The sequence below is a fragment of the Thunnus thynnus genome, chromosome 14 (assembly GCF_963924715.1).
Source record: "Thunnus thynnus chromosome 14, fThuThy2.1, whole genome shotgun sequence".
Classification (NCBI taxonomy): Eukaryota; Metazoa; Chordata; class Actinopteri; order Scombriformes; family Scombridae; genus Thunnus; species Thunnus thynnus.
The window spans coordinates 137,239-152,054 of record NC_089530.1 but is presented as its reverse complement, the minus strand read 5'-3'; the positions used below and the strand labels follow the sequence as shown (position 1 = coordinate 152,054).

Below are 14,816 nucleotides of genomic sequence, written 5' to 3'. Positions count from 1 at the left end.
GAAAGTCTATTCACTTCAAATTATCTCCCTGTCCTAAACACATTTGAAATTTTTTTTAAGTTCTGAAAGTTGGCACTAAATGCTTAGTCAGACTAATATGTTAATTATCTCGCTCTGCTCTGCCATGCCAGTGTTGTTGATAAATTCTATCTCTCTAAGCAACAACTACAGTACCATGGTAAAAGCCATTCTGACCAAGAGAATGAGGTGTTATCCTGGTGCGCAGCTTTTTTTCCTTACTTGTCCTCTCCTTATTCTCTTTCTGTTCTTGTTTCATCTTCAGGAGGGTGATGGGGATGCGGTCCTGTGACTCTCGATGTCTCTTCAGTGGTTCTAAAGGGGAAGTCTGCTGTATTGAACCTTTGCGTACTCCTCCAGACATCAGAGACCATCCAGTCACACACTACTCTCTGCTGGCTATGGCCTCTCTCACTAAGGTATACAAACACACGCAGATCTATTCACAGTGCACCCTCCATCCTCTGCTTCTTCATTCAGTTTTGTGTAAAGTTTATGTTTTTATTTCCTTCACCAGATTCTGGTCATTGGACTGAAGCCCTCCCTGAAAGTCTGGATGACTTTTCCCTACAGCAAGGTCTGCATTTCGGTTTTGTTCGTTTCTGCTTGTTCATTTTGTTGTTAATGAATGCATGTTGGCCTGTGTTCATTGATCCCATACCAGGTATAACTGTGTTATCACTTCATTCTGTGCAGAGTTTAGAGTGATTTCTGAAATTCACACTAAGGAAGGGTTTACCTAGATAAACTGATTAGCATTTTTAAAGGTAGAAAAAAGTATCAAAAAGTGAATAGAAATTCAGTGTCCATATGTATGCTCAGTTCTTTCCATTGTGATTTGGCCAGGAAATTTATAAATATATTACTTCCAGCTGAGGTCTGAGGAGGATAATGGAGGCCCTGCAGTGATTTTACCATCTAGTGCAAAGCAATGCCCTCCAATACATAAACAACACAGGCTAATTCATTGTTTTGACAAGAATCAGTTAATGAATTGGGCCAGTTTCCACACTCTTGCCACTTATTTTACATGTCTAAAACAGTATCATGTATCCAAATGCAATGTCAGCTCAGCTTTGGTAACAGCTTGATCAAGTCAGTCAGTTTTGTTTGTATATCCCAAAATCACAAATTTGCCTCAGCGGGCTTCAGAATCCTTACAGCATATGACACCCTCTGTCATTAGATCTAGTGACCCGAACAATCCCCCAACACTCCTGAAGTAATGAAGAATAGAACTAGACTTGCAGACAAATATAACGGGGTCCAAGCACCCAGATGCAGTTTGGACCAGCAGCTTCACCAAGGAAAGGCAATTGAGAAGGCAGTTAGATAAAAGCTATATTTAAATGAATCCATTTACCATTGTATTGCTCTAGCAAACAGGTGACAGTGAGATAGTAAGAAAGCAGAAACTACCATTATACCACTGCATGTCCAGAATTCACATAGCATCTGGCATGTAGTCTGGACTACTATCCATTTGTTTACTGAGAACAATGCACTCCATGAAGACAGTGAGACATGGGAGAGTGAGAGGAGTCAGGCAAAGAAGTTCTTTTAGCTAGCATTTGGCCTTTTGAAGAATGCCTTTTATGCTCTGAAACTAACATATAGGGTATAAGATAGTGTGTGAGACCACACAAAATTAAGTCATTTTAAATATTACTGTTAAATATATAGTTGACACCAATAGAAAAATTAATAATTATATTTATATTATATGCATATTTAAAAATTTGACCAGCATCTGATTTGCAAACCTTACCAAGGTGGAATTGAACCACCAATCATTTGTGTGACAGGTGAGTTCTGTCTCAATTAAGCTAAAGAGGCATCAAATATCCATAGAAACAAGGTGTATTTCAAAAGGTGTGAATATCCTCACTATTTCGAAAGGAATATAACCCTACATAAGATAACAATGTATAAATACAATGTACAAAATATTTGCCAAAAATTATAAAAAATATTTGACAAAAAATAAGCCAATATGGACGCATATAATCCAATTTTTTTTTCAATATCTATTGTTTCATCCAGTACTACAGTTTTATACTTAAAAACTGAGAACTGAAGTGCTAATATGCTGATCCTGTAGCACAACCTTGTAATGTCACCAAGTATTATGTTGCAGGACTACATTGAGCACAAAAGCATTAAGCTTAAACTCAACAGAATGTGCAAGGCCACATGAAAACTGAGATAGTTGTCAGTAGGTACTGTATACTGAACTGCAAGGACCTCCAATTTGTAATGTTGTGCTGTTCTTTGGTAAAGTGCCTTTGCCCGCACAATTAGTTTTGTGTCATGCATACAAACTCCACGAGGGACACCATGAGGCAATGAATGACATGTCCTTCTCGGGGGAGAAATTCAAAATTCTAAGCTGTTTCAGACAATCAATTTTAACTTCAAACTTTCATCAAACAATACTATACTACATGAGCACTGTGAGACAAACAGAAACAAACACATGCTTTTAGTCTCATTTGGAGAAAGAACTTGTAAATCAGGAGGATTTCTTAATATAAATAAGTTCATAGATCTAAATACATGTTCAGAATGATCCTAGTGATATTTTTCAGTATGCTGCTTTTTCATCCAAATTCCAGTTTTATACTTAAAAAGTCAAGGTGGATATGCAGATAAGATAATCCTGTTGCACCTCTTTAACTTATTACGCCTCTCAGATGCTCTGTCATCACCAAGCGAGTAGTTCCAGGTCTGAAAAGTGAAGCCAGTGCAGAAGTGCCTTAAACCTGCATTCCCTCTCTAATGGCCATCAGGGGGCAACTCCACTGGTTCCAAAAAGAAGTCTGATGGTACAGAAGTTGATGGGAAAATGACCCTACTTTTAACTTGATTTATTACCTTAATAAACACTTTCCTAATGCGTTAATGGTCTCAATCACTAGTTTCAAGTCTTCTTCAATACAACACAATGTTTATTTTGTAAATTATGGTCCCATGTTAGTTAAGCTTGACGATAAAGAAGGGTATGCTTTAGGGCGTGGCTACATTGTGATTGACAAGTTGCTACCACAGCAACATCGTTGGTTAGGTAACATAACCATGGTGTAACCCCAGATTCACAGAGTATAGGCATAGCTGTTGCCATTTCACAGTGTATTTTCAGGTTATGAAAGTTAATTGTAACATTTTGGTTGCCTAAAAAAAGTCTTGTTCAGCATTTGGTTGTACTAAAAGACCCTCTAAGCAGTCAGATGTTCAGTTTTTCCGGTACGTACATGGTGTATAATGGTTTTAAGCCTGTTTTTCGGTAGTGAAAATTAGCATTATCACAGTTAACCATAGACTGTAGATAAATTTTATAAATGTATATTAAATTTTATATTAAACAGAGTAACATCACAAGTTATATATTTGAAACATATTTATATTCATACAAATATAATAAATATAAGTTTTTTAACAGCAGAGATTATGTTCAGAAATGTTCAAAAAAGAAAGACTAATTTGGATGTAGTGTAAACAACACAACACATGTTTTCATTGAGATATAAGTCCCCACTTGCAGCAATGTGATATTATTTTCATGGCTGAATTAGGGCTATATGTGGTCCGAAACAGACGTCCATCTTTGGCTAAATTTGGACCAAATCAGACAGATTACAGCCCAATTTTCAACAACTATTTTTGGGCTAAATGAAGGCCACGATGGGCCCACCAGATTTAGCCCAAAAAACAACGTTCATGGATGTCAGGTGCTCGTTTGTGTGTGTGTGTGCTTGCGCGTGTTGTAAATTCAACCAAACAAGAATTTTTATTTATTTATTTATTTATTTTTATCATTTGGGTTAACTCAATGCTATAGTCCTAAGAAAAAAGTTGTGTTCTATGAATGTGGGCCAGCTGGTGGGCTTATAGTCACCAGTTTGCACCTAACAACCTAACATAAACCAACCACATGGAATGTGCGTAAAGAGCTGCTGGACGCAGTGCCTAGTGGGGTTGCCGCATTACTTCCTGCACACATCTCTAGTGCACTCATTCTAATATTGTGCACAATACTTACTAGGGAACCGCTAGGGCTCAAGGGAGCAAAAAAGATTAAATCTAAAAATGAGTCTACTAAATCCCCTGGAATTATTAAATTGATTTATTGACTGGGACAGTGTGCAGTTTGAAACATAAAAGATGCACTGCACCAGAGTTAGCTTGAAGCTAGTTTGCATCTGTAGTCCCCAACAAAAAACATACAACAGCACAACAACAAACAGTACAAAGCAAAAAAAAACAAAAACACACAGAACACACCATACAACATACAAAACTACACACAGCACATCACATACACCCACAATGTCAGTTAGAACTTGTCAAATTTAAATCAAGACCATAGATGGAGTTTAGACACAGTGGTCACACAGCTGATCAAATTATTACTTATTACTTACTTCAGTACTTTGATTCACTTGTAAACTCAATTACACACGTTTACCACATTGTTGAGCTGTCTAGTCTCAATTGGAGAGACTGTTCAGTCTTCTGTATACTGTTTCTTCATTATCATGTAACATTGTGGGAATGTTTTATAAAAGTAACCTAGTGGGTGAAGATAAGCACACATGCATCCCATAAGTGAGGTGCTGCGCTGAGACAAAGTAATCAAGAAACCATGAAAAAACCTGCACACTTTCATTGTGCAAACAATATTTTGATGCCAAAAGAGATCTTCGTCAAGTCTCAAAGACACCGTGCACAAAATCACCCCTATACAGTATGTAAGATGAGGACACACACCTGAACTTTTGGATTGATGACGAGGATACACGTCTGATGTGAACTGATTTGATATTTGATTGATATTTGCATGTTTGTATATATCTAAGAATCTATGTTTTACGTTCTTCCTTTTTTATCATGTAATATTGTAGGAATATTTTATAAAAGGACGTTCTATAATCTGTTACCTCAACAACTTCCCCAAAACATCCTTAGAATGTTGCAGGCAAAATGTTGTGACTTTAAGATATCACATTGCAGGAACGTTTTATAAAAGACGTTCCGTCATTGCAGGCCTCAATAACATCCTCAAAACATTTTCTGAATTTTGCATTAAGAATGTTCTTCCTTTGTTATTATGTAACCTTGCGGGAATGTTTTATAAAAGAACATTATATAATCTTCTACGTCAACAACGTCCCCAAAACATTATGTCTTAGTTAACATTTAACCTTATAGGAACATTATTTGAAATTATAAACATCCTTAAAATGTTCTTTGAACATTAGATTAAAATGTTTTCTTTAACCCCTTAAGGTTCTGTACTGTTAAGTACACAACTATGCTATGTACACAACTCCTGTCTTTAAGCGGGTACTCATGCGACACATCTTTGGAAAGGTAAGATTCTTGTGATTCGATTGATGCAAACCATTTCATGATACTATCACAACAGGTACAGTCAATGCCTCTGTCAGACAACTGGCCAATAAACAAACAATTACAAAATTCAGGCAACTCACATATGAAGCCTCATGACTTCACTGACTGATACAATCCCAACAAAAACGGTCGTGTTACATTGGCAAAGGTCCAGTCAATCCAATCCACTAAAATATTTAGTCCAAAACATATTATTACATCGGTAAATATCCATGAACGGCTGCTGCATCATTACAAATTTGCCAGCAGATGTCCTTATCTTCCCACGTATTTTCCATCATAACTTGCACCAGCATGTAAACATTAGCCACATCTTGGTATCAAAATGGCGACTGCACTCTGACGTTTCAATTGACACCTCAATTGACCCAATAGGAGCTTCCATGTCCTGCCCACAGCCTACAATAGCCAACAAGTCAGCGCTGAAAGAAGGTGCCTGCCCCTTTTCTTTGGTGTAAAGACCAAGCCAATAGGAACAGATTCTGCCCATGACTGGCGCTTTAAATTGCCAATGAAATTCCAAAAATGATGATATGATGCTTTAGTGGATTATATAAAGTCACAACATGGAAATTATGTGCATATAAATAGTTTGCTTTGATTTACTTTTTATATGAACTGCTTTTCCGCCACAGCACTTGTTTTGACTCTTTTATATGCACAAAGTTTAGTTTCAAGGGAACAAAGATTATGGAGGTATTTGTTCAGCAGATCAGTTAGAAATAACGCAGGGAGGAAGAGTACAAGCAGAAACAGCCACAGTGAAATATTTTATGTAAAGCTGCAGACAACCAGCACACCTCAGGTAAACTACTGATTTTACTTTGCTGTGCTGTGTAATGGTGTGGTGGCTTGGCGTTACTACTCCCAGAGCGGAGCAGCGAACTCGCGCGTTATGCATGTAGCAGATGTCCATATGAAGAAATCCGTCATAAATTGACGTCAGCTCGGGCCAAAAGTAGAAAAAACCGAGCGTTCAGAGCAGTCTAAAGCTGCTGCTTTTTGCTCAGAGATTACTGCTGTATATATTTACCTCGTTATTTGACACGTCGGCCACTTTTAACATGAACATCCGACATTGTGGCATTATATATATGTCTGAAAATAAGGAAAAGCATAATACGTCCCCTTTAAATATTAATTTGGGTGTCCTTGAAAGACATGAAAAGATTTGAGAATCATTGTCAAAGTACAAATGGTTCAACTATCAACTGAAAGATTGATTAAGAATAAGCATTGCACTATAATTGCAATATTCAGTAAATAGCATCCGTTTCTATATCATAAATATGAATAATAGCCATATAAATTTAGATTGCCAAAATCAAAATGTATCCAAGGTGCTTATTCTGTTGTGTATAGCTATCATTAAATGTACAAAATTATCCTATTCCCTTAGCAAGTATCCAAATGTCCCACTCATACGAGTTATTTTATCTTTATTGGTAAAACATCCCATCCCACTCATAAGGGGTGAAGTGTCCCCATTACCATGACTAACATTACAGTGAACTAATGTTAGCTATGCAGTCGACTTAACCTATGTTGTAGCTGTTGGTTAGCCATGAACAATTTGTGAACAGGCTGTGTTGTGCAGACTCATCTCATGTCTGTACAGACCAGAGAGAAAGCTGTTTTTAAAAGTCTCTCTGTGATCAGCTCTCAGTATTTTTGTAGCTTTTAACTGAATCTCTGTGGTCTGAAGTTTAGGATCTCTCCTGTGTCTGTTTGTACTTTCTGATATCTGCTTTTTTTTTTTTTTGCATTTCCTGATTACTTTCAGCAGTATTTGAGCCATGTTAAGTTACTGCTGATGAAAACATATTTCCTGCTGCTTCATATTAAAAGCTTACCACTGACAAACTAACAGAAGGCTTTTATTGTGAAAAACTTTTAGAAGGGAAATGTAGCAGTATGGAAGTAGATAGGCATTTTTCCCGTGAGAAGCTCCAAAAACACTGTTTTTACAGCAGAGATGGAAAACAGGAGAAATATGAAGAAAATGGAAATTTGTGTGACTTTTCTGAAACACTTCCCAAAACCCCCGTTTTTGATCATTTTGAGTTATATTGATGAGAGAATTCTATTTTTCCACCATGGAAGTGGAAAGGTGTTTTTCTTGGAAGAAAGAGGGCACACTATATATATTTGGGACCTTCCAAATATATATAGTGTGCCCTCTGTGGGACATATGATTACACATTTTAGAATAGATGGGTGATAAAACATGGAAGCTATTGAAAACAAATAATATTTATGGAAGAATATTGTTAATAAATTGACAAAATACTAATATCCAATATGAATGGGTGTTCCTGTGGGTCATGTGATAACACATTTTAGAATAGATTTTGAACCACTGGCTAACATAACATGGAAGCTATTGAGAAAAACACAGTATTTCTGAAAATAATAGTGTTAATAAATAGACAAACTACTAATATCCAATATAAAGAGGTGTGCCCCTTATGGGCTACGTGAATACACATTTTAGAATACGTTTTGAATCATTGGGTGACATAACATAGAAGCTACTGAAAATTTGCTCAATAAGACATAGAGGTTATTTCAATTAAAATAATAAATAAAGTTGTAATCTATCTATCTACTGAACTTAGCATGCTAACTAGCTAGTCTCAGCCCTATCCGGCCTGGACTGTCTCATAATACCACTTTGTACTTCAGGGCGGTAGTGAGTGACTGTAGTGTCCAGTCTGCGCTTAAAAAAAGAGACTGGAGCAGCCGGCTGCTGCTGCAGAGCTGGCTGGGGAGACATCAGCTGGGCATATCAGCTGATCCAACGAAGTGCAGTGCCTTGCACCAGCTATGGCTAAGCTGACATGAGACATTGGGCATCATAGTACATTGTAGTAAGCTGCATTGATAAAGAAATATCTTATCAATAAATTGGTCTCTACTTGGATTACTGTTGTAAAATGGGATTCAATACAGATAATGAAAAATTATGTTGTGTGACAGAAAAACTGCTGTTTTACCAGTAGTGAGTTCTTTGACATTTTATGATTTACACCTACCCTAGGGGCATGTGTGTAACTATTTAGTTGTTACTTAGAGTTATGTTGTAAATTATCTCTTTGGTACAACTGCTTTCTCATATGTGCAGATCTTTGGTCATTTACTGCTGGCTCTAATATCCCTGTAGCATTTTGATATCTTGACAACACTATAACACAGATTCACTGTTAACAGTAAACTTTACACTATTCAGTGTGTGATAATGGTGGTGGGGTGGCGGAATGAAATGCTGCCCCCTATTTGTTTGGATAAGGTGACCAATTCTTACATATTGAAACTTTAAATAAATTTTAAAAAATGCGCCCAAGTGCTGCCTTTTTCAAAGATGTACTACAAGATAACTCTAGTGTGTGCGCATCATAGTCCAGGTGCTGCACTGGTTCTAAGTTCTCTTCACAACCAGGTAATAAGGCAGAGCCCTCTCTAAAGTCAGTGTTCTGTGTACAACTTCCTTGTCCGACAAAGTGGATCAGCTGCAGTGGTGTTTAGGAATTGTCGTTGTTTGCCTCCATGAAACTAGATATTGTTCCTATAGATGCTGCAGGCCAGTTTTCCGAGCTGGTAGAGACTAATGAGTTACAAGTAAACAAAATCATCAGGGCTCTCATTTATAACGGTTGCGTACGCACAATACGGGGCCTGAAAGAAGCGTATGCCACTTCCCACGCAAAAGTAGCGATTTATAAAATCAAACTTGACGGTATAATGTGCACACCTGTACGTAAACTCTTACCCATGCGTACAAACCTTTTAGAGACAGAGGAAATTGACGATGCAGATGGTGAGGTGGTGAATTTAAGCCAGATTGTATAATAATCCTCTCACACATTTAATTTCACTTAATAGCAAACATTAATTATAGATCCACATCATAAGCATTCAAACCAGCAGTGTTATCTGTACTTAGGCTAGTAATGAGCCGTAACTATTCCATAAGCATCTTTCAATTTGAAAAGATATAAACCAACTCAGATCTTAAAGTCTGCCCAACATTTCATCAGCGCTGTCTCACCCGGAACACAAAGAGTGTGGAGCAGTGCAGCAGCTGCTAAAATGAATGGTGGCAGGTGGCAGGATTCTGTAAATTCCACATAACTTCAAGACATTCGAAAACGAGGAAATAAAACGGTAAAAGTCCGTTCATGCCTGCTGCGGTCCTTCCTCTGCTGCTGCTGAATGCAAGTGTGCAGAGAGGGTCCGATACGGTGACTCTAAACACTGATTGGCCAGGTGTCTAAAGACAGAGAGAGTGATTGGTGCAGTGAATGAGACACATGTACATCAGTATTCATGAATGCTTTTGTATTGCCCATTTATGGTTGAATGTGGGTGTGTGGAGAGCAGGATATGAGGCTGATCCTTGTGCGCACATTTCCAGGTGGCCTGTAATTTATAAAGATAAATTCATGTGCACTGGTGCGTACGCAAGATTTTATAAATCTGATTATTTTTTGGCGCACACCATTTTCGGCTTTTGTGCGCACACACACTTTTAGTATGGATCCTACGCACTGTTTTATAAATGAGACCCCTGCTCCTTAAAAAGCTCCAAAAGTAGAGATGCTTTCCAGTTTGTCAAATCACACAAAGATATTTTAACTCCCCCTATTTCTCATTTAATTAACTTGTGATTTAAACACAGCTCCTTTCCTGATGACTGGAAATGTGCCATTGTCACGCCTATTTTTAAATCTGGACACTGCCTTGAAGCCAGTAACTACAGACCAGTAAGTATACTGCCAGTGCTCTCAAGGGTTTCAGAGAAAGTTGTCATAAACAACTGACAACATTTCTTATTAAAGCAATTTTGGTCTACATTGTATGCAATTTGTCTTGAGAGCAAATCATTCCACCAAAACTGCTACCTTGCACTTAATAGAGCAAATTAAATCAAGACTTTACAAAGAAGGTGTAGTTGGTGCTGTATTTTTATATCTGCGTAAAGCATTCGGCACAATCAATCATGATGTTTTAATATCGAAACTCTCTAAATTTAACTTCTCATCTAGAGCACTGGCATGGATGTTTTCATATTTATATAATAAGATACAATGTTTTAAAGTTTGTGATGCACTGTCCAGTAACATGAAGTGCACAATGGGTGTCCCACATAGGTCAGTGTTAGGTCCCCTGTTATTTAGCCTATATATTAATGATCTCCCTCAACAGTGTCATGATGTAGAACCACAAATGTATGCAGATGACACCGTTGTGTACACACATGCAAAAACAGCTGTGTAAGCTGCTGCTAAGCAAACAATTGCATTGGAAAGGATCACACATTGGCTTGATCAATCATGTCTTAGTCTAAATGTAAACAAGACAAAAGTTATGTTTTTCTCTAAAACTAGGGTACAACCTCCTAACGCTGATATTTTCATCAAAGGTGAAAAATTTGACATAGTTACTGATTTTAAATGTCTTGGTGTGACACTGGATCCAAATTTGAATTTTAAGTGACATGTTAAAAAAAAGGTTAAAACCATAAAGTACAACTTAGCAAATTTTAGACATATTAAAACTGTCTCTCTTTGGACGCAGCCTATATATGCATGCTATGATTCTTTCCCATATGTCTTATTGCATCACATGTTGGGGGCAGGCTGGAGAAACAGCCATAAAACCTCTTGAGTCCTTACACAAACAAACTCTAAAAACTCTGGACAACAAGCCAATGCATTTCCATCACTGTAGGGTACTGGAGAAATACAATTTACTGAGTTTTGAGAATTTTAGATTATTCTCATTAGTGCCTAGTTTACAAAATTTTAAATGGTTTGGCTCCTCCTCCACTATGTGACTTTGTGTACACTCACTCAGTAAGTTCTATTAGATCCTCCAGAATATCCTCTATACAAGATTGTACCATACCATTTCATCGCACTGCATTTGGGCAATCAGCTTTCTCTGTGAAAGCCGCAACTCAGTGGAATGTCCTACCCGATGACTTGAAGAACTGTAGTTCAATCAATACATTCAAGGCCAAATAAAAAAATCTATTAAAGACCAATCAGCTCTGTGACCACTGAATCTAAACTTCATCTATGGTCTTCCCATTAGCACAGGTACACTTGCTTTTAATTTGACAAGTTTACATTATTAATTTTTAATTGACATTGTGGGTGTATGTGATGTGCTGTTGTGTGTAGCTTTATATTTTGTATGGTGTGTTTTTTGCTTTGTACTGTTTGTTGTTGTGCTGTTGTATGTTTTGATTGTGGGGGACTGCGGATGTAAATTAGCTTTGAGCTAACTCCGGTGCAGTGCATCTTCATTTATTTATATATATATATATATATATATATATATATATATATATATATATTTACATGTTAGCAGCAGTTCTCCTTAGGTTGGCAGAACAGAGATTTACGTTTTCTGCCCAAAAATATGATGGCTGATAAAGGCTGTGATGTCTACTGCGTGATCATCACAGTGTTGTCACGTGGAAATTCAGCATTATGTTCACACAATTATGAGCATTGAGTACATTACTGTAAGATGTTAATTACTGATGTGTTGCGATGTTTTCTCTCACCAGTCTGATCCATCCAGTGTTCCACAGCTGGCCTGGCAGTTTGTTCCTGTCCAGAAGACAGTTAACCCAATCCTGGCTTTTTGCAAAGGAGATACAGTCCACTTCCTGCTGGTATGTGCTCAGCTCCCTCTTAACTTCAAAATCAAAGAATACAGAATAGACTAAAGGTCATGTATTTTTTGGTGGCATCACAATACTTGAGATAGATTGATGTAAATTATGGGCTACCTTCCTCTTCTAGTACTTACCTAACCACAGCTAGGACTGACTATTGAGTAGTAGTATTCAGTACAGACATGGCCAAAAGTATTGGTACTCTTCCACCTTTCTTTAAAAAAACTAAACTTTCCCTGTATTAAGTTGAAACTGACAGAAGTATATGGCATCTATCATTCTTAATTTCACATTGAATACATCTGAAACTTTGCTTTTGATTTACAACTTAATGTATTATTTAGTACAATAAAACAAATGAAAATGGCATGGCCAAAAATATTGGTACCCTTAACTTAATATTTTGTAGCACAGCCTTTGGAAGCTTCTGTAACTCTGAATAAGGTTTCTACACTTCTCCACTGGTAGTTCGGCCCACTCTTTTCGAGCAAACTGCTCCAGTTCTCTCAGGTTTGATGGGTGCTGTGTCCCAACTGCAAGTTTCAGCTCTTTCCACAGATGTTCAATGGGATTCATAGCAGGCCACTTCAGAATGGTCCAACGTTTTCTTCTCATCCACTCTTGGGTGCTTTTTGATGTATGTTTGGGGTCATTATCCCGCTGGAAGACGTATGACATGCGACTAAGACACAGCTTTCTGACACTGGGCTGTATATTTCGCTCCAAAATGCCTTGATAGTCTTCTGATTACATTGTGCCCTGCACAGATTTAAGGCACCCAGTGCCTGAGGCAACAAAGCAACCCCAAAACATCACTGAGCCTCCATGTTTCACGGTAGGCATGGTGTTCTTGTCTTTGAAGGCTTCATTTTTTCTTCTAATTTCTTATGTTTTTTTGTCGACAGAAATGACAGAAACAAACGCGTTTCAGCCTGAGGCAATCATCAATGTAAAAAAAAAACCAAAAGAAATGATGCGGCGAGAATACATAATTATATAATAGGATCTTTCTCTGAAAGGACAACCCTAACCCCTCTTTCTTAAAATGTAAGAGGTGTGACCTTAGTAATCAGTGGAAACTATAATCAGTGTCATGAGCCAAAGGGCAATAAATATATATGACTGAACACCTCTGTCTGTACTGGGGACACATAAAAAAAGGAAAAAAAGATTAAGGACTACGTGACCTTGTAGGACCAAGTAAATTGTACTTAACAAAAGAGCATAGATAAATATCATAGAAAAAACATCAAGAAAAAGCCATAACCATATAATACATGTTAAGAATCCAAATATAAAAAAGGCAATTAGCATGTCAAATTTATTTTAATAAAGAGCTATATGACCCTCTTAAATAGTTTAAATGCTTATAAGAGTAAACAGAAAAATATAGAAAAATGTAGAAAAAATATATATATAGAAAAATGTTGGGACAAAATATATCTAAGATCTGGTAAGAATAAGTAGCATGTTAAAGGAAAATAATCCAACCTTGTCGACCACTTTATACTTATAAGAAAGCACAATAAAGTATCGTGGATACAATTACCTAAATGAATAACAAGGATAATTGCATCTACATAAATCTTAATAGGGAATCATAATGTAAAAAGGACCCCAAAAGATTATGAAAAGTTGATCATAAAACAACAGCCCAAAAGCAGTTCTTTGTTTGAACCTTTTGGGCTTTCAGTTTGTAATGTGTGATCCAATGCTTCTCTCTGTAACAGAAATATGTCCTTATCACCCCCCTCTTTTAAAAGGATGTACCATTTCTGTCCCTAAAAATTTAAGAGAGACATCATGGCCAGCTGAATGGAAGTGTCTAGCCACCAGGGATTTTTCATCTTTTTTCCTTAAACTACTTTTATGTTCAGAAATCCTAGTTTTTAACCCCCATTTAGTTTTACCTATATATGTTAACACACAAGGGCATTTCAAGAGATATGCAACATATTTGGTTCTGCAGGAGATCCTACTCTTAATGTTGAACTTATTGCGTTTGTGGGGATGTAAAAAAACATCACCTCTAATCATAGCATTACACTGGGCACAGTTTAAACATGGGTTGCTGCTGGGTTAGATAAATAATGTGGAGGAGGCACATAACAATCAGCCCTCACTAAGGTGTCCCTTAAATTCCTAGCCCGCTTATTAGCAAAAATTGGCAAATCTTTGAAAGAATGACCTATTAAAGGATCACTAGATGTAAAACGTGCCAGTGTTCAATAACACACTTTTTGATCTCTTTGGATAATGGAGAAAATGTATCAGCCATCACAATTTTTTAGTCCCTCTTAGAGGGAGGTTTAGGGACTAATAGAATATTTCTGTCTATGTTTTTCACTTTATCCAAACTATTTCTAATCACGTTTGGTTATTATTTCCATTGATTACTGAGGTCACTCCTCTTTCATTTTAAGAGGCTACATTGGGGTTGTCCTTTTACAGATGGATCCTATTATATAATTATGTATTCTTGTCGCTGATTGGCTTTTGAATCTCACCTATTTGTCTATAGATTTCTTTTGTTTTTTTATGCTGATGATTGCTTCAGGCTGAAATGCGCGTCTGTTGTTTCTGTTGTTTCTGTCCACAATTAAAAAACATAAGAAGATGGATCAGTGAGTGCTGGTGTTCTGTTTTGTTTGTTCCATCTTCATCACAACCCTGCACCTGACACTCTACCTAAGATTTG

At 37.1% G+C, this 14,816-nt stretch overlaps 1 protein-coding gene across 2 annotated transcripts in view; it reads left to right on the top strand.

Annotated features, from left to right (window-relative positions):
* Positions 1-14,816, top strand: part of vps8 (VPS8 subunit of CORVET complex) — a 170,804-nt gene that overhangs the window by 29,053 nt on the left and 126,935 nt on the right. For both annotated transcript variants that reach the window (XM_067609216.1, XM_067609215.1), the window contains exons 10-12: positions 284-437; positions 536-595; positions 12,008-12,115. In XM_067609216.1, coding sequence (XP_067465317.1) covers positions 284-437; positions 536-595; positions 12,008-12,115 — 322 coding nt within the window. The remainder of the gene's footprint in view (positions 1-283; positions 438-535; positions 596-12,007; positions 12,116-14,816) is intronic.